The sequence below is a fragment of the Oryza glaberrima genome, chromosome 4 (genome assembly GCF_000147395.1).
Source record: "Oryza glaberrima chromosome 4, OglaRS2, whole genome shotgun sequence".
NCBI lineage: Eukaryota > Viridiplantae > Streptophyta > Magnoliopsida > Poales > Poaceae > Oryza > Oryza glaberrima.
The window spans coordinates 27,149,103-27,169,768 of record NC_068329.1 but is presented as its reverse complement, the minus strand read 5'-3'; the positions used below and the strand labels follow the sequence as shown (position 1 = coordinate 27,169,768).

At 42.7% G+C, this 20,666-nt stretch overlaps 2 protein-coding genes across 2 annotated transcripts; one reads left to right on the top strand and one right to left on the bottom strand.

The window, feature by feature from the left end:
- Positions 1 to 4,246: 4,246 nt before the first annotated feature.
- Positions 4,247 to 7,003, bottom strand: LOC127770606 (coniferyl alcohol acyltransferase-like). The gene is made up of 2 exons (XM_052296382.1): positions 6,528 to 7,003; positions 4,247 to 5,457 (listed from the first exon to the last, which is right to left on the bottom strand). Exons 1-2 carry the CDS (start codon positions 6,963 to 6,965, stop codon positions 4,495 to 4,497), a joined length of 1,401 nt encoding a protein of 466 aa, XP_052152342.1. The 5' UTR covers positions 6,966 to 7,003; the 3' UTR covers positions 4,247 to 4,494.
- A 4,623-nt stretch (positions 7,004 to 11,626) lies between these two features.
- On the top strand, positions 11,627 to 15,693 carry LOC127769432 (organic cation/carnitine transporter 7-like). The gene is made up of 6 exons (XM_052295015.1): positions 11,627 to 11,954; positions 12,500 to 12,771; positions 13,570 to 13,807; positions 14,003 to 14,528; positions 14,617 to 14,819; positions 14,967 to 15,693. Exons 2-6 carry the CDS (start codon positions 12,500 to 12,502, stop codon positions 15,195 to 15,197), a joined length of 1,470 nt encoding a protein of 489 aa, XP_052150975.1. The 5' UTR covers positions 11,627 to 11,954; the 3' UTR covers positions 15,198 to 15,693.
- The last annotated feature ends 4,973 nt before the right edge of the window (positions 15,694 to 20,666 follow it).

The following is a 20,666-nucleotide window of genomic DNA, read 5'->3' as shown; positions in this document are numbered from 1 at the left end:
AATTGAACAAATTTTAAAAAAAAACATACCTCTACAATAGGATGACGTATCGGTGTGCCAAGTGGTACTACGGGATGTTATGCTCACATGCTGACCAATGCCGACCACGGCGAAGAGTCAACCTACGAAGAAAACTAGCTAGCTACTCCCAGATTCGTAGTCTTAGAATGGGTAGGCTGTAAAATATATTGGGATGGAGGGAGTAGACTATATTATCGTTTAGTTTTCCAACTACAGATAATTCAGATCCTGAAAATCTTAATCGAGACCCCATGAGCCGGCCAACCACTCGAGACATGGCTCGATCGGTCGAATTGACTTCTCGGCTACACCTTCCCTTGTCACACCCACGATATATAGTGCCTCTTCTTTTGCAGCTGCGATGTGATAGTCAGATGAGGTACAGCGAATATATATCCCAGCTTTGTAATCATCGTCCGTCTGACCCCCCCCCCCCCCCCCCCCCCCCGCGAAAGGATAAACCATGATCAGCAAAATAGTTACGGTAATTCCCGACTTTTTTTTTATTTTGTACAGATCGAGTCATGTGAAAATGGTTATCGATGAAAGCGACTCCGGTGCTGTACGTACACTGCTGAGAGGAGAGGTACGTCGTTCTCTATCTACAGCGCGTGCATGAGACGTACGTACGCTCGCATTGACGGCAACCAGCGAACTAACGAGATGGATGGATCATATATAATATTCGTGGTAATGACCTTTCCCTATATTTTTGGGATCAAATTAAGGGGGAAGCCAGGTTGGTCGATTTCGGTTGCCATTTTGCCAAGAGAGCGAGATCGAGTGGTGTTACATTCACCGATCCGGCAAAAATGCATGGTTGAATCCAAGTTAACACGCATGACATCGATTGATCTCTCACGAATTCTGGCCAGTTCCGGTCCAGGCTATATATAGAGTGGTAGTTAGGTCGACCCTTTTGCTTCACTTGGTGTTAACCTCTCCGTCAGTCAGCACGGACAGTCAACTACTTCAGTTCCTCTTCGTAGATAGGATTTGCTTTTTTATAGGATGGAGTAGTACGTTTCATCCCTATTAATATCTCCACCATCGTAATAAACTGACAAGCACCCGTTGGCTGCATGTAAAATCTGATCTGTGTGCATCGATCATCAGTTTGTACGTACGCATGTCCACTGTACTCTTCCTCCTCTCATTGTCACGTCCCTTCGAAACGTCGCACAAAGCACGCGCGCGCGTGCACACAGACACCACCGTCGCACGCATGCACACACGCACAAAACGTTAGGTGCGCGCGCAAGCGCAACAGGCTACCATAGTCCATAGCACGCAAAACACGTACGGCCGGCTTCGACGAACAGGCCATGCTGGTCAGTTGTCACTAGCTATAGCTCGTAGCTTAGGACAATTTTTTTTTTAAGAAACACATGGTACAAAATAGACGCTCACAATATATCCGTATCCACGCAGGGCCATCGATGGGGGAGAGCGAACCCGTCAACCGCACATGGCCCCAATTTTTAGCTTAGGACAATTTCTTTTTAAAGAAACACACGGTACAAAATATACGCTCACAACACACCCGTATCCACACAGTGCCATCGATGGGGAGAGCGAACCCGTCGACCGCACAGGGCCTCCAATTTTTGGGGGCCCCACGCCACCACCTAGGGTGGGCCACATACCTGGCGATCTGCTAATGAGAGCTTCATAATATTAGAATGTGTCACCTCCAGTAATAGATTGGTTTTTATGGGACGGGGAGAGTTGGGTAGAAGCAAAACCGATGCATCGTGAGCGTCAAGCGATTGAAGATCGCATGCCTTAGTTGTGTGCATCGAGGTGTCACGAGTCATGAACGAAGGAGCGGTTTCATCATATAATTCCCACATATTGCACGTGCGTGCGTCAAGACGGCGAAGGCAGCCTACGATCGAGCGGGCGGGCGGCGGTAGCACGTATCGCGGCAACCAACGGCGAGGCGGACAACTGGAGGCGAGCGTGGAGGCCGAGCCTAAAGCAACGTCTAGCGACTGCCGCCTGCCAGTTTCACTAATCACTTCATTAGGTAATTTATAAATTCGTGCTCCAACTACTTTCTCTAACTCCGGCAAACTCCTCTTCTTCTCCGGCACCGGCGACAACCCAAACTCTGGCAGAGGGCTGATGAATTAGGGTCCCGGGTTGGGGAGGGGTGGGAGGGGGAGGGGGAAGAAGAGGGAGTTTGCTGGGCTTAGAGGGATGGTCGTGGGAAGTAGCGGCCTGGCGGTAGGCGTCGGAGTGGGCGGGTGGCGAGGCGCCGGCGGAGCCACGAGGACGGAGTAGGGTGGTGGGCCGGCGTTGGTGGCGGGGGCATAGCGAGCTTATGGTGGTAGATCCGGTGGCGAGGAGTCGCCGGAGACGAGGAAGACGCCGGGTTGGGAGCATCTCACCTTCGATAGCTCGAGTAGGGAGGTGAGGTGGGAGAGAGAGGATGAGGGGGAGGAGGCCGGCCGGGGGGCCCTTTCTAGCGCCGTTGACACCTTCCGGCCAGCCGACGAGGCCGGGCGGCGGCGCAGAATGTGCTCACGCTGAGGAGCGGGGCGGCGTGAGGGGGAATCAGGAAAGAAGAGGTTTTTTAGGGTTTGATTGCCTGTACAAATCTTAAAGCAATAGGGTGGTTCAAAATTTACAAGATTCTTAAGGGGTATTCTGTCAAATGATATATAGACAGTCCCTTACATTATTGTGAGTAAACGAACGATTGAATGGTTTACTTATTGAATCAAACACATGTCTTTGCTTTTGTTTAAAAATAGAATAGATTTGTTTCGTCAATCACCTCATCATGCCTTCTAGAAAGATAAAGTATGATTTAGGTGCTGAAAATGATGTCTTCAATAATATTAATTACGAACAATTGAAGATTTTATTTAAAAAACACTATACAGATGATGATATTTGTAAATATTGCACGAAATAATACATACTAAAGCTAAAATCATCCCTCATATATTAGATTAGATATATGAATTTTTCTTAAATTTAGGGCCTCGATTGGCATTTCGTTCCAGGGCCCCAAATTTCTGAAGACGGCCCTGTATCCACCCCTATAAATATATACACGTACACTTTATTCTTATGAACACTTTCGAAAGACTAGTCCAGTATATATTGAGATTAATGAAGTTACTATAGACATCTCGCTGTCAACGAGTACGTCGCTTACCACTGAAATAATAATTAGCCATAAATACGAACACCCCTATTAAAATTTATAATTAACTTGAACCCGAGTGAACGGGTTTCATCACAAGAAATCTTGAGTTGCGCTCGCTTTGCAGCTTTGGGCACCCCTTTGTTGCGTGAACATTAATGCGCGATGCACTATTATCAACTAATAGTTCAGTACGACGTCGGTGTGTGTGGACAAGCCGAGTGCACGATGCTCAGGTCTCAGCTCCAGCAAACCTTGATTTTAAAATTTTGCTTGCTTGCAAATTTCAGGCGTGAGTACTCCCTGCCTTAGGTTGATTCTTGATTTGTCCCATCTCCGTGCATGTTTATGCAACGAGAAAACGAGAGGAATCCATCCAAGAATAATTAGACGCGCGGCGCAGTGTCAAGTCGCCGGCGCGCGGGTTTGGGGCAGGGCAACGTACTGGACCATGCGTGAACTTTGAGCCCAGATTAGGTGTCGGCCCGGGAGTGGATTCTAACCCCTCGAGGGGATATCCCCTCGTATATCTTTTTCTTTCAAATTCGATGTAAATAGTTGTGAAAAATTCTGAAAAAATTTGACAATGTAGAATATAATGATACATACTAGTCCACTAAAATTCAAGTTTAAATTCGATCTATGCATCAAGAAAAAAAAAGACAAATTTAGATATAAACAGTACGCTTCTATTCATACGCTGAATTTGTCTTTTTTATATCTCGACGTGTGAGTTGAGTTTGGACTTAAGATTTTGTGGAGTTGTATATATGTGTTGTATGAATGTTGTCAATTTTTTCCAGAATTTTTTATAACTGTTTAGATGGTTTTTAAGCAAACGAGGGAACAACCCCTCGAGGGATTAGAATAGTTTCCCGTGTCGGCCCGACATGTTCGCCAATAGACATGGCCCAGCAGCAGACATGGCTCAGGTCGGCCCATGGTCTTGTTAACCAGAGACATGCAACCATAAATCGATTAAAATGGAGCATTTCATATTAATCGTTGGTTGAATTCAGTCGTACGTAAGTCGAACAGTTGGATAGTAAGCATAACAATTTCCTTCCATTTTGTACGGATAGTAAGCATAACAATTTCCTTCCATTTTGTACAAGCAATGCAACAAGACCGTTACAAACTTACAATTTACAACATACCATACGTACCACGGTACAACGAGTACAAAACGGTATATAAATGCTTACAGCTTACAGTTACTACGACACATGTGCACGCACGCAGATGTTTGTGATGCCACGATGGTGCCATCCCGGGCACAACTTTTACCGTGTGTATTATTGTGTTTTTGCATGTGTTTACTGCTGCACCGGACCGAACACGTAGTCCGACTCGAGGGCCCTGAACACGGTGGTCTCCTCCTCCTCCATCGCCTTCACCACCTCCGCCGCCGCGTGCACGTACACCACCCAGTCGCCGTCGCCGCGCGCGCTCGGCATCGGCATCACGTACCCGGCGCCGCCCGGCCACGGGAAGTGGTAAGACGCGAACGCCGGCCGCCCCCGCCCGAAGTCCACCTCGCCGACCGGCATCCTCATCCCCGACGACACCACGCACGCCGCCGCCTCCGCGCCGCCGTCGCCGCCCAGGTAGGCCCTCGCCACCGACGGCTCCGGCCGCAGCTGCTCGACCCAGTCGACGAGGCCCCGGAAGTGGTCGCGCGTCGCCGCCTCCGCCACCCACCGGTGCACGTCGCCCGCGACGTCCGCGAGGGGCATGGCGGACAGGTCGCCGGAGCTCATGGCGCCGTAGGGGATGGTCAGCACGTTGCCGAAGTAAGCCCCCATGGCGCCGTCGCGGCGGAGGCGCGTGCGCCCGTCCACGACGACGCCCATGCAGCACGAACGGCGGTGGCGCGGCGGGGACGCCGCCGCCCTGGCGTGGAGCTGCCAGAGGTGGGCAGTGAACGCCTCCAGCTTGGTGCGCCCTGGCCCCGCCGCGGCCTGCAGCGCCGCGACGTCGGCGGCGGCCACGCGGAAGATGCGGTTGACGGCGGCGGCGGCGGCCTCCGGGGCGGAAGACGGCGGCGCCGGCACGCAGCTGACGGGGACAAAGAGCCTGTCCGAGAGCGCGTCGGGGCACGGCGGAGCCGGGCTGGTCGGCGCGAGGAAAGACCGGTCGAAGGACGGCGCCGGCGCGGCGGAGCTGCCCCGTGCGGCGGCGGCCCAGGCGACGAGGAACATGTTGAAGGAGTAGGCGTCGCAGACGCGGTGGTCGAAGGTGCAGCCCACGACGGCGCCGCCGCACTTGAACTTGGTCACCTGCAGCTCACGTGCGGATCCGATACGATCAATCAAAAAACGGAATAGCTATCCATCTGCTGACAGATTTCGTATTGCTTAATCTTGCACTTTTGCAGCCACGTGTGCAGTTGCTGCAACTGTACGAGCGACGAAAACATATTGCTTCGCTTCTTCGCTTAAAAGAAAGACTACGTATTTATCTTTCAGTGGATTTATGGCTTCGAATATTGTAGATTTTAGCAAGACGAAATTAGAATGACAACTTGAATTATTGTTTCTGCATAAAAAATAAAACCATTGAATATTTATTTATAGAATGTCATTATGCAAAGTTTATTTAGAGAGCAGTTCAGTTTTCTTTTGGATTATGCCTTCCCAGTAACATATATGATATTTTTGATGATTGGCTTCTGGGGGGTTGATAAGAAAAAGAGTAGACTAATACTGATTGGAGCCTCTGCCTTATGTTGGGTTCTGTGGTTGAGCAGGAATGATAGGGTTTTTGATAAATCACCATCTGTTTCCTATATGTAGATAATTTTCAGGACAACATACTAGCTCTGGCTATGGGCTCAGCTACAAAAGTGTGATGAGGCCGTTGGTTGCATGCCGTACGCTTGAGACGATGGTTATGCAACTCTTTGCCAACTATGGATGGAGATTCACCGATAGACTGGAATAATGTTCTCCTTGCCTTGTTTGCCTTTCCTTCTTTTATTTAGTGTGATTGCTTTATTTTAGACTTTACTCCTCGAGAGTGCTAGACTGTAATAATTGGCTGTAGCTCTTTTGAGCAAAGGCCGGGATGTTTTTCATTCCATTATCTTAAAAAAAATAACCCGTTTTAAATAAAATAACAAAATAAAACAATAAACATATAAAAATCATACATTTAGAAAAACAATTGTTGAGAAACTATTTTTTTAACTATAAGTTGTACATACAAGAATACGAATATTGATGCAAAATTCTAAAAAAAGTTTAAAAAAAATAGGAGTACAAAATTCTAAAAAAAGTTTTAAAAAAATAGGAGTACAAAATTCTGTCGTAACGAAAATAGCAAAATCCAAAAAAAACGTGACGCTAACCTGCACGCACATGACGCCAGCCTTCTTCTTGGGCACAAGCTTCTCGGCGCTCTCGTCGACCACGGCAAGCCGGAGCTGACGCAGCACGGCGTCGCCGGCGGTCGCCTCGGCGAAGTCGACGCCGCGGCCGCTGCACAGGAGCTCCCCCTCGCCGCGGGTATTGACCACGACCTCGCCGGCGAGAGGGTAGTACGCCACCAGCACCTTCGCCAGCGCGGCCTTGAGGGTCGCCGCCGGCAGCAGCGCGCCGCCGCCGCCGGAGCCCTCGCCGGCGCCGTAGCAGAAGAAGACGCCGACGTCCATGGGCGGCAGGATGAGGTCGAGGTTGGACAGCGGCAGCCGGTGCTCCTGCACCGGCAGCGCCGGCGCCACCGTCGACGCCGACGTCACCTTCACGGTCACCTCGTGGCCATGTCCATTGATAGCCTCGTGCACCATGTTTGTGTACCTGCGCGCGCGAGTGTGTCGAGAAATGTTTGGTGATCGGTTTGAGTGTGAATCATGGATGGATGGATGGATGTTCTATTTATAAAGATGCCGGAAATCAAGGAAGTAGACTTTATCTCTCGAGAGGATATCTCCTCATTGTTTTCATGCCACTTAAATAGTTATGAAAAAATTTGAAAAAAAAGATATATTAACATATCATATATCGCCCTGTAAACATACAAGTTTAAATTAAGTTGACTGTGAATATACATTAACTAGCTGCGGTTTAATTTGTTTTTTTTCGTTACGAAATGTAGAAGTTGAATTTGAACTTACATGTTTGTGTAGTGTAATATCACATGTTAATACATCTTCTCTTTTTTTAAATTTTTTTTTCATAACCGTTTAATTGACATGCAAATAACGAGGAGATATTAGCTCGAGGGATCAAAATAGTTTCCCAGAAATCAATGCCATTCACACTATTTTTTTATACTGTTCTAGTCATTTCCAATTTGCACAATGTGATTAACAATGTAATAGTAATATGAATCAGTTCAACGCCGGAAAAAAAATTAGTCGATGTTTGCACGTCATTATTAATTTCATGCACAAACAGACAATTCATTTAGTTTAGAATTGTAAGTTGGTAGGAAAAAAAAAACATTAGCTATACCCTACACGGAGTCACGGAGAGTAACAGATGATGGTGAGATTTGTGGTCTGGTCCAGATGAGTGGAGAGCCCTGGAAGGTATCTGGAAAAATGCAGCGTATGGACTAGCTTAGTTGCTAGTTTTTGAAAGACCCTTTGGTTAGTTTTTCTTTGAAGACCGACTTTGGTTGCCAGTTTTACTGACCGTCAAAATTGTACTGCATATATTAAGAGATCGCAGCACGTTAATTAGCCGCGTGCATGTGCTCTTGACATTTTTTTTTTCAGCCGTCGTAGTTTTCTTTTTCTAAGCCTCAGTTTTTTATTTTATTTTGCTTTTTTCTCCTTTCCCAGGCATTGGACAGTCTGGCCGATTGCGTGGTGTAACTATAACTCTTTTCTTCTAATATATTGACGTGTAAATTTTTTTGCGCGTTCGTAATATATATATATATATATATATATATATATATATATATATATATATATATATATATATATCCATTTAACTGGGATATCTGGGTACGAAGTACATATATAAGCGCGCCACAATATTTTCAATAAGAAACTACATTTTTCTGTTCACAAATATACCCTTTTCTTTAAAATTGATTGTCAATAACAAAAATTAAGGAATAGTGTTACTAGATTTATCGTGGAACAGTATATCTTATATGTAACCCTTTCTATGTAAAATAATTGGTGTTTACAAATAATATTTGTTTAAGTTATAATTTGAAGACCGTGTTGATGTTGTTATATTTGTGGACGTAGGGTGTAGCCAAGCAATTTTGCAGAAGTATAAGCTTCTGCGTTTTCAAGCCTAATTAATTCCGTTTGAACCTGTAATGCAAGTGTGTATGACCATTCACCAACAAACATGTCCTCACATGCATGTCCAAGCATGTCTGTAGTCAGCCGTTTCTCGCCCAACACCTTCCAAGCCTTTAAACGTAGCTTAACACCATCCTTACTCATCATCATTATTATCAATTCGAAAAAGCAACAAAAGCATTTGTCAAGCCTTCCTGAAAAGGATTAACTCCGTCATTATCATTGCTCAATTGGCAGTGTTACAAACTTACAATCATATCACTTCATCAGTCAACCAAGCAAGAAGTAATTACTTGACAAACTGAAGAATCTGAAGAAATGCTAGCTTAGTCGCACCATTGCCTAAGCTAGCTATCTGAAGAATCTTGTTGACAAACTGCACGAGTTGCACAGGCGACAAACTGCCGTCGATCAGGTTTGGAAGAAAAACGGCAACGGCGACGATCATTCCACGAGCTAATTAAGCATCCTGATGAAGTCGGCCTCGATAACTATACTGCTTTTACTTGTGATCTTGTGGATCATCTAGGGAGCAAATTACAGGAAGATTACACATTCGCAGACACCTTTGATGCGCCGGCGCCATCCATCAAGTTCAGGCACTGCAGCTTTTTTGTCTCAGTTGACCTCGGTCAAACCTGCTGGTGAATACTGAAGCTGCTGAATAGATGTAGCAGAGAATCATAGTTTCCTCTGTTTCACTGATGATGCATATTAGTTATGCAGAGGTCAGGAATATTTCCTAGGTCTTGTTCGATTAATCCCTCTAAGGTTTAGGGCTTGATGTGTCTCAGTAAAGTGGTTATGAACTTCTGATCAATGCTGCATGCATGGCTGATCTTTCAGTCCACTGTTCATGGACATCCTACCAACCACAGTGACACGATGCTTGAGCTAATCACCACCTAAACAGGTTACATCTTGCATGCACTGATGAAAACGTCGCACATGAAAAAACAAGATAATTTGGTGACCGGGAAGGCAGGAAGTCAGGCTCTTTTCAACAGAAGGTGAAGAAGGAATGTGGTCAGAGCAAAGAGACCAGAAAGCCAGTGCCGAAGTAACAAGCAACCACACTCAACTAGTTAAGGAGTGGGCTAATATTAATTAATCCGAGATTATAATCTCTCTAGTTGCAACAAGAAGGTATATACAAGGTAATGCATCATCACTTGAACCCCTTCCTTTCTTGTCAATCAAAGCCTAGTAGTAAGATGTAACAGGCAAATATATTGGGTTCAGTTGGAAGATCACCAAGAAAAGGGCTCAATGCCAACGCAATGTTTTTAAACCTGAAGTTGGTCAGAGCAGATCATAACATGCTAATTAATATAATTGCTCACTGACACACATGCCATCACTTCCTTACATGCATTAGCCAGATGTGTATATGCTTATCAAGCTAGGTAGGAAAGAAGGGCATGCAGATACAGGTGTGTCGATGATGCTCTGATGCAAGCAAATGCATTACCAGATCGGTACGGTCGGACATTGTTAGGTAGTGAATTATATGTGCAATACTTTTTGTGGTCTAGATAGTAGGTTAATTGCCTCCAGAGAGAGTTAGGCTTGCTTGCAAGTCGTAACCAATTAAGCAGTACAGATCGATTGAGTAGGTGCACTTCGTTAAACTACAACTTATCGTGTACTTAATCTACATGACGTTTATTGTTTGGGAGTTTGGTCGATCGAGTATGCATATACTAGTACGTATGTCGTTCCGATCATTTCGTTAATTACACATGTCGCCTGTTGGTTAATTAGCAGCACTAGGTACAGACATGGATAGTGCACATCTATTGAAGCAGGGGAAATTGTTCTGTCTAATAGTACCATCTGCTGATGTATTTGGCGCAAAATCAGCTCGTGTATATGCCAATACCATCACTGTAATATTATCTCATAAGCACCTTTGTGTACCAAAGTGCTTGTTTCATTTTTACACTGTTTGTTTTCCTTTTCTTACACTGTTTTTTTTTTCTGAAGATACTTCAAAGCACGAAGTTTGATTTTTTTTACACTATTTGTTTTACACTGGTTAGCTTATGCTTATAATCCAAAATTTAAATTTTAGAATTTGATTTTGAATTTGTTTTTTGGCTTTTTCATTATAGTTTATTTTACAACTATTACTTTGAGTCTCTGAGGACAACTATATAAAATTTTTACCCTTAAACGATTCTTTATTTGCTAGTAAGCGATTCGAATGAGCATGAATAAACGAAAAAATTAGATCAAAAGAAGCGTCTTGTTCTATTGGGCCTTAAAACTTAGTCCGGAATATAATGCGAGATATCCCCGAAATAAGCCCGCTTTAACTTTCTTAAAACTTAGTCCGGAATATAATGCGAGATATCCCCGAAATAAGCCCGCTTTAACTTTCTTAAAAGTAACCCGAATTTAATCCGTGACACTGAACCGCAAAACCAAATATTTTGACCCCTAAATTGTTAAAACCAGTGTAATTTGACTCCCTCAGCGGTTTTGAAGAGCGGTTTTGCTGATATGGCGTCTTGACCCGGTTCAACTAGCTCATTTTTTTCTGTCTCCTCCCTTTCTTTATTCTTCTTTTTTTTTCCCACGCTGTCTAACCCGAGGGGTATGCGATTGGCAACGATGGCGTCGCCGCGGCCACACCTCACGGCGCCAGGGACGGTGGCCACCTTGCCTACTCCGCCGCGAGCGGCGCTTCCTAGTTCCTACCTCCGTTTCGTGTCTTCGACCACCACGGCGCTACGTCATGACGCCACCAACACCACCGTGGGCGGCACTCCTTTCCTTCGCGACAACCACCTCGCCGACGCGGTATGACGTCGAGTAGCGTGGTGCCTCCGCGGCGGGAGCCAGCTGGTGGAGACCATCGCCCCTGTTCTCGTCGTCATCGCGGAGGTTTGATGACACGATGGTGGCGTGTCGTAAAAAAACCGCTGAGAGAGTTAAATTACACCGGTTTTAACAACTGAGGAGCCAAGATATTTGGTTTTGCGGTTAAGGTCACATATATTAGATTTAGGTCACATTTAAGGGAGTCAAATTGGACTTATTCCGATATCCCCTAAAGGCCTCTATTTGGGCTCACATAAGCCCAAGCACACAGAGCCCACAACATTTTTGACATGGATATACCACCTACCTTTTCCAAGGGATTCTCCACATGGGTTTGCACATGGCACATGAACACAAAGCTCCGGTCAAAAAGGAGCTGAAAGAAATTGTCTAAAACTGCGCTTTCAATTCAAGGCTGGCAAAATCCTCAAACCACGCGCTTATCTCTGGAATCTGGGAGGATTTAGAGCTAATTTTTCCGCATCCATGAATTCGAGACACACTTTGACTTTTGGCTTTTGGCTTTGACTTTGGCTTCTTCTCCTCCATTTCATCGCTCGTTCTCTCCATCCACCGCTTTGATTAGTCGGGATCTGGACAGCATCGGCGAATCATCCGCCTCCGCCTCCGCCGATCCCCCATCCATCCCGCGAGCGCCGCCGTCGTTGCTTCCGCCGCATCCTGGTGAGCACATCCTCCGCCACCGCCGCCTGCGCCGATCCCCATCCATCGCGCTCTCTACCCACGCACTTTTTTCTCGAATTTGCGCTAACCCTAGCTTCTGTTCTAGAAATTTGCCTTAACCTTAATACCAATAACAGTTTGATGGTTCCCAAAAAGGTTTGGCCCATGTTAGATCCGCCGCCACTGCTATGGAACTTATGAATCCTTCATTACTCTTTAGTTATATGTGTGTGTATGTAACAGTTGTGGATTAGTACGTATGTGATTAAGACCTGTTTTGCAGAGTGAGATAAGGGAGATTTTTCCTCTTTTTCAGTTTTATCTGTCCTCCATGGATGATTAACCGTGAACATATACTCTTACTAGATTTACAAAGCAAAAGAAAAATGGTGTGCGGATACTGAACAGGCAGAATTACAGGAAAAATGTAGGATTCGAGTTCCTGTTTTCAGCCTTGGGCTTCTGCAGTTTAGATACAAGAACTGTCAGGAAGATTAATCAGCTGGCTGCTGAAAGAATAACCATATTTTATCATTGCCTTGCAGATGGAGGAGGATCAATCAGCCACGTATAGTGTCGATGACGCGCTTCTGTCATCAGGTTTTGGGAGGTACCAAATATTGATTCTTTCATATGCCGGGGTCGGCTTGATTGCAGAAGCAATGGAGATGATGCTACTATCATTTGTTGGTCCATCAGTACAGTTAGAATGGAAGCTTACTTCACATCAGGAAAGCATGATTACAAGCGTTGTTTTTGTTGGAATGCTAATAGGAGCTTACACTTGGGGTGTAGTTTCAGACAACTACGGAAGGAGGCAGGTCCATCTTTTACTCCAATCACTGATTTTGTTTTCTAGCACACATTATGCATAATAATTTGATCTCTTGGTGATGCTTATTGCTTTAGCTTAGCAATGGGTCACAAAAGATGGTCTGTGAACTTGTTTCCATGCACAGCTTGTTCCAGTTGATAGTTTTAGCCATAGTTATTAAGACCGGACCGGACCGGCGGTCGGACCGGGAAAAACCAAAACTGGAGCCTCTGCCGGTTCGGTCCAGTTAAAAGACCGGATATGCAATCAAGCCGGTATAAACCGGTTAGGCTGTCCGGTTTTCATGAAAACCGCTATAGAAACGGAGAAAAAACCATCGTTGAACCGGCCTTGCGAGGGAGTGGGTGCATGCAAGGGAGCAGTCGGGGGAAAATGAGGGAAAAAGAGCCCTCACCAACCACCAGGCAATCATCCTTGTTGTGTTTGAAAGGAATGAGTAATATATTTAATAACTATTGAACCGGGTTAGACCAATGGTTCAACCGGTTGAACCAGTGAACCATCGAACCAAGAGCCTCACCGGTTCAATTACCGGTCCAGTCTCAATAACTATGGTTTTAGCTAGTAACTAACAACTGGCAAAGGTCTTAGATAATTGATCAGTTAGACATTTCTATGTTACTTTCAGAAATATCCTTGAAACCATCCCTCAAATTTATGTTCCTGAAATCATATATTTTGGTGATGCTTATTTCATGATATTGCAAACACTACCTTGATATATTCCTCTTGGTGTGCAGCACACAGGCTCATACATTCTGTTGCATTTGTAATTTACAGGAGAGGATTTCTCTTTACCGCCATCGTGACTAGTGGAGCTGGATTCCTCAGTGCTTTTGCACCTAACTATGTGTCACTAATTTCTCTAAGATTTCTAGTTGGTATTGGATTGGGAGGGGGACCTGTCCTTGCATCTTGGTTCTTGGAATTTGTTCCTGCTCCAACTAGAGGAACTTGGATGGTAGTATTTTCTGCCTTTTGGACTGTTGGGACCATCTTCGAGGCTTCTCTTGCTTGGGTATGATATTTTTCCCTGGTATTTTTAAACTGGAATATCTGTACTTTTACTTGGTGGGTTATGCAAAGGTCAATAAGAAAGTGCCCTGTTCTGCATTCTCATTCAAGGAAGCCTACATTCTCATTGTGAAAATGTATGTAACTATCTTTAGGCCCTGTCATTATTGTAACTATCTTTTCATCATGCTAATTGCAGACAGTAATGCCCAAATTTGGCTGGAGGTGGTTGCTAGCATTATCTGCTGTCCCATCTTTCGTCCTGCTTTTATTTTATGTTATTACACCAGAGTCACCAAGGTTCCTATGCATGAAAGGCAGAGTAACAGAAGCCATGGATGTACTGGAGAAAATGGCTAGATTGAACAATGTACAGCTCCCCTCTGGAAGGCTTGTATCTGACAAAAACATTGAGCTAGATGAACTTTCAACATCTGAGTCTACAACACTTCTTGCTGATGCTGAAGAAGATGACACCATCATTGAAGACAAAGGTTCCAGTTTTGGAGGTTTGTCCGTCGCAAAGCTGCTGTCGCCAAAATTGATACGTGCAACTCTGCTCCTGTGGATGACTTTCTTTGGAAATGCATTTTCCTATTATGGAATTGTTCTGCTCACATCGGAGTTAAGTAACGGTAATAGGATATGTGCAAAAGAGGAGGTTGAATCCATACACTCAAATGATGCAAGCTTATACAAAAACGTTTTTATATCTAGCTTTGCAGGTTTGTTTTTTCTGTACATTATTAATTTTCTTCGAGTGCATATGATTCCCATTTTAACAACGAATGCTGCTCTGTTTTCTTGAAACAGAGATTCCAGGATCATTTTTGTCAGCCATGATTGTGGATAGGATTGGTAGAAAGCTGTCAATGGCATCAATGCTCTTCACAAGCTGTGTTTTCTTATTCCCACTAATTTTCTCCCGAACGGATATACTAACAAGAGTCTCCCTATTTGGAGCCCGGCTTTGCATATCTGCTAGCTTTACAATTGTATACATATATGCTCCAGAGGTTGGTTCAGTTCTGCTGCCTCACATGGTTCAGTAGTTCAGTGTCACTAGATAGCACATAATTTGTTTTCATTTCATCATCGTGACAACAAAATGGAAGATCAGATGTTAATGCTAACGGTTTTCTTCTCCTTGCTTCAATTTTCAGATTTACCCAACCTCTGTCAGAACAACCGGAATTGGCGTGGCGAGCTCTGTAGGTAGGATTGGAGGCATCCTCTGTCCTCTCGTCGCTGTTGCTCTAGTACACAGCTGCCAGCAGACGACAGCGATCCTTCTCTTTGAGCTTGTAATCTTCCTCTCCGGGTTGGCTGTCTCATTTTTCCCTTTTGAGACAAAAGGCTGTAGACTTAACGACACCGAAGTCGTTATGAATTGATGAGGTGATTGTATTGTCATACCATTTTTTCTGTGCTGAGTACGAAGTTCCCCTGTTAATTGAACATTTCCAGCAATGTGCTAAGGGTGATATTGTTCAGTCTTCGAAATCAATTGTTGTTACATAATAAAGCCTTTTTCTAGGTTCATGCCCCCAAAAATGTGCACGCACAAGTTTGAAGTTAAGGGGTGTTAATTCACTACTGCGAATTTGAGATCACGTGCAGTTATACTAGGGACTGCAAGACAAGAACTGCATGTGATCTTGGTCATCTATTTTTCTTATGGAGGGTTTGAAGCTACAACACAGGAGCTACAGTAAATATGCAGTATTTCTTTTGTTTGAATAGTATCTTTGATTATCTGCCCGTTTGATTTACATCCAATGGTCCTAGTGTGACTGCAAGGTCCAGTGTCACGCCACATTTTGTTAATCTTTACCACTATATTTTATAGGTTCAGGTCGATCCATATGTAAGTGTCAAATTCAACTGTGAGTCTGTGACTTCGATTAGTCATGAATGTTTGTTTGTGGACGGTCGACCAACATTTTGCTAACGAGGTGTACTTGCTTGTTCGTTGCCATGTTTGTATCGTGCCACGGGTTGCCCTGAATATACATACTATGCTACAACCAAAACGCGACGGGTTCAATTGACAGATCAGCCAAACCTTTGTTGGCAACCTTGTATGGCTTGGACGATCGAGCCATGCGGCCTGCGATCTCCAGCTGTCCGTTCTTGCCATGCGCGGGAGGAGCGGGCGGGAACCGTACGACGACGTGGCATGCGGTGTCCGGTTCGGCACTCGGCAGCACAGCGGCATCGATCGGCTGAGACACGTGGTGATGGGCGCGGATAGCATGCATCGACACGGATCGTGGGCCCCGCGGAGGGCGCGTGGGACGGATCTGGGACGTGCGTCTCTATCCGGTTGGGCCGCACGGGACCGAAGCCTTGGAGTGGCTTTACTGCCAGGCGACATGGCAGCCATCTGTAGTATTCCCTCGGTTGAGCTAAGAGTAAGATTAATAGTATAGCCAACTACTAGTTTTAAATTATCTATAGCTAATCTAATAGCTCATTCATATAATAGTTATTATAATTTGTAAACCATTAATATATGGTCCCACCTCTCATATAACACAACGTGTTAGAGTTTATGCTGCAACTGGCTACAAATATGTAGCCCGATTTTCTTCACTCTTCTCTTCCCTTCTCACCTCCACATATGCTTATAGCTGACTTATAGCCTGCTATTATTTTAGGTTTTTTTTGTTAGGTTTCTATCCAACTTAGCTTATAAATAGAGGATCAAACCTAAAGTTTATGGTGCTCCTTGTATGAGTCTCTAGGGCTTTTTTTTTAGAGAGTTTAAATTTTCATTGCTCGATTCGTGAATGTTCAATTCTTACAATTAAATTATGTACGAGTGTTGTCTCCCATCCTTGTAAATTTTATGGAATGTGTTGCATTTCTATCTAAAATTGTTTTTCTATTCAAACCTCTTTTGTTTTTTGATTCCTTGCAATGAAAAGAGAGGTAAGCTCAGTATTGTGTTTTGTGTGATTGAAGTATATAGGGACGATGGTGTTTCCATCAAGTTTATATTATAAAGCTAGGTTCTAAAATAGCCTTATCTAACGTGGATTTGAGAAAATGTTTTGAAAGTGTATTTTATGGATAAATTTGAATAACGCTATATTCATCTCCTCATAGCGCGGTACCTATTTTCACCAATAAAACAGATATGAGCATAAGTAGGGAAAGAAAGAGAGATAAACATGAGAAGCATAAAGAAAAAATAACATAATTTTTAGAAGGTAGAGGAAAAAAAGTTATATATTGTTCTTTCTGAAAAACTTAATAATAAGCTTGTTAGATCTAAAGTTATTACTAAAAAGATAATTTATTTGATAATATTCTTATTGAATTTTAAGTTATTTCTAAAAAAATAATTCATTTGATAATAGGTTTTTTGATTTTAAGTTATACCACCAAAAACAATTAATTTAATAAAGATTTTTTTGTATCGAATTTTTGTATGAAATTATGTATGGAGAATCATGAATAAAGTTGAGCCACTGTTGAAAGAAAGATATGAAAATATGTTTTCTCTAATTTTAATTTAAGACTATCATTTTAAATAAGAAAAAAAAGTGGGTGGGTTTATCTAATTTAAGATCATTTAAAAAATGATATTGAATATTTTCTTAATCGACTTTGTTGTTCAATTCCTCTTGTTAAATATGGACAGCCTGATTGTAATGAATAAATGGGTCATTTTCGGTTTCTCTACCCTCTTCCTGGTATTATCCAGGTTATTGCTAGGGTTAAAAATAGTATCTGAAATGTAACAATTAGGAACTAAACTTAGTCCCTGTCATATTCGATGTTGGGACACTAATTTGGAGTATTAAATATAGAGTACTTACAAAACTAATTGGATAAATGAGAGCTAATCTGCGAGACAAATTTTTAAGCCTAATTAATCCATAATTAGCACATGTTTACTGTAGCATCACATAGGATAATCATGGATTAGTTAGGCTCAATAGATTCGTCTCGCGAATTAGTCCAGGGTTATGGAATGGGTTTTGTCATTAGTCTACGTTTAATACTTCTAATTATATGGATTAGTTAGGGGTAATCATGGATTAGTTATGCTCAGTAGATTCGTCTCGCGAATTAGTTAGTCCAGGGTTATGGAATAGGTTTTGTCATTAGTCTATGTTTAATACTTCTAATTAGTGTGCAAACATCCAATGTAATATGCACTAAAACTTTGTAACCTCATCCAAACCCTTAAGACAAATATACCTAAATCTAAATGCAAAGAACGTGGAGGATTGGTTGTCTCATATAAGGAATGATCCCATAAAAATGAGCTATTAGAGGATTGGTTGTCTCATATAAGGAATGATCCATAAAGCTATTGATCCAACTATCACACATCAGAAGCGATTTAAATATATTGAAGCAGTAGTGAGAAAAAAATAGAGCAGAGATTATGAAAGAAATGCCAGTACAACCAAAGAAGAAATAAAATGGACGATGAACCACAAGTAACACCAAAGGATGCTAGTGAACAAACCAACAACAATGAGCTCTGGACAAGTAAAGTAAGTAAGTGGTAAGCTATATGAGATTTGATGAGAAAAATTGGTTGCCAGCTGCTGAACACAACCAATCTATTCTGGAGTATACAAATATCAACAAAATATCAACAGATGACATAAAAGATAAATAAGAGAGAGGCTTGACTTCAATACTTCGGCATTGTGCAAATCATATGATAATACATTAGTCGGTCGACGAATAAACCAGAGAAGTACTATTCTAGAATTTTAAAATATATTACATCATTTAAGAAGAGATGTTTCCAGGGGCATTATCCAATTTTTAAGAGGATATCATGTAATTGGAGAGCTGGAATATCGAAGTTTGAGGGGGTAAATGAGAGCTTGACTCATATTCCAGATACGCTTAATTGGTGAGCTAGAACGTCCTAGTTTGAATGAGCAAATGATCTGCTGGAATATCGAAGTTTGAGGGGGTAAATGAGAGCTTGACTCAGATTCCGGATACGCTTAATTGGTGAGCTAGAACGTCCTAGTTTGAATGAGCAAATGAGCTGAACACATATTCCTCTGTAATATCTTTGCGTTCTCTGTCATATGAACGAGTAGATGAGATTATAAGAGAAGATTTCCTATAATTTTTTTTTTAGGTTTCTTATTATCATAATTTGTAGGTTGGATCGTGCTTTAGTTTTGATAAGTAAATGTAATTATTAGATGGCAAATATGACCCTTTTAATTTTGGAAGGAAAATAACATTGTTTTACTGGTTCTTTTTCAGTGAGCTTTTTAGGCTAAATATTCTTGCAAACCACGTCATGATGATGGTCAGTGTTGTATATCATTCCTAATTGGTCTCTGTTATCTCGTCTACACTTGACTACTGCTAGTTTTGATTGGTGCTAGCTTTGAAACTTGCATACTCTCTCCGTCTAAAAAAAGCCAATCTAGTACTAAGATACGACACATTCTAGTATCGTAAATCTGGACATAAAGTATGTCCAGATTCGCCGTACTAGGATATGTCATATCCTAATATTAGGCTAGTTTTTTTTAGACGGAGGGAGTATGATGAGTAGCATTTTTTTTCTATAGTAACAGGTAAGTACATGGTATATTGTTTATGCATGCTCCGTCTCCCAAGAAATTTACATTACATATTGATATTTGTACCTTTGTTATGTTATTGAACGAACAAATGTTGCTGCTCTTGCTATACGGTGGTTCTTATTAGTTACTCTCTCCGTCCCGTAATATAAGAGATTTTGGATGGATGTGATATATTCTAGTACTATGAATCTAGACAGTACTATAATATGTCATATACCTTTAAAATTTCTTATATTATGTGACGGATGGAGTATTAAGGAGTACTCTTGATTTAGTGCACAGTGATTCTTACTATACTTATTAAGTACTCTTGATTTAGTGCACTTCTTTTTATTGAGAAGAGAACTTTTTTTACAAGGGACATTGAGAAGAGAACTTGAAGAAGAGTAGTATCTTGTAACTCTAAATTGGCACTGCATCCCTAAAATATAATAGTTTTTATATACGTCTATGAGACAAGCAATTGCTTAGATGTATGGCTAAAAGTTGCTATAAAAAAAATAGAGTACCGTGTATCTAAAAATTTTCGATAATAACAATACAACTACATGCATAAGGCTCCTAAAAGCAAGTTTAATAGTATAGCCCACTTGATGACGCTCTCTCTCGTGGCCCGATCTTCTAGTGAGGGGATAACTCTCACTTTGATCGAGTATGACGTTTGCGACGTGGCTACCAACCAGAACAAGTCCAGAACGCCATGCAATCGCTACACCATAAACGATGTTGTACCAACCGTGACGCGCGGTTGATGATCCCTGCAATTCAAACGAGAGAACACTGCAAGAACTAGATAAGATGCAATCTAAATATTGCGAATAGGTAATTAAGCACAAAGGAATAGTTGCGATTGAAGTGGTAGATCTAATCGACCCAGCAAATCAACACACCAACTATTGGGGGCTCTGAATCAATAGTCGCCGACTAATCGAGCGAGGACTAGAAACAAGGTGAATGGCACTTGGCAAAATTCAACTAAATAAAACCCAATTGTTTTTGAGGATGTACAAAGCTATTTATAGAGGAAAACAAAGCTAGGGTTAAGTGCTAATTCGTGGAGGTGGAGGGAGACACTTCCGAGATGGGCCTAGTCTATTAAAAGGCGCAAGGCCCAAGTTCGGTTTCAGCAACAGCACTGTCTTGTTTTGGCGATTCCCGTTGACTCGAGATGAATTTGGACATGAGACCGGATGCGTTTGAAAGGTAGCGAGATAAGCTTTCCACGAAGTCCAAGATCACCCAAATCGGAGTTGGCATGAAGGCGCTAGGTCTGTTTGTAGT

Coding starts and splice junctions, on each gene's coding strand:
- LOC127770606 (XM_052296382.1), bottom strand. CDS start 6,965: ATGGTGCACGAGGCTATCAATGGACATGGCCACGAGGTGACCGTGAAG. Junction 5,458..6,527: donor CTGGCGTCATGTGCGTGCAG/GTTAGCGTCACG, acceptor CGTGAGCTGCAG/GTGACCAAGTTCAAGTGCGG.
- LOC127769432 (XM_052295015.1), top strand. CDS start 12,500: ATGGAGGAGGATCAATCAGCCACGTATAGTGTCGATGACGCGCTTCTG. Junction 13,808..14,002: donor TCGAGGCTTCTCTTGCTTGG/GTATGATATTTT, acceptor TGCTAATTGCAG/ACAGTAATGCCCAAATTTGG. Junction 14,820..14,966: donor TATACATATATGCTCCAGAG/GTTGGTTCAGTT, acceptor TTCAATTTTCAG/ATTTACCCAACCTCTGTCAG.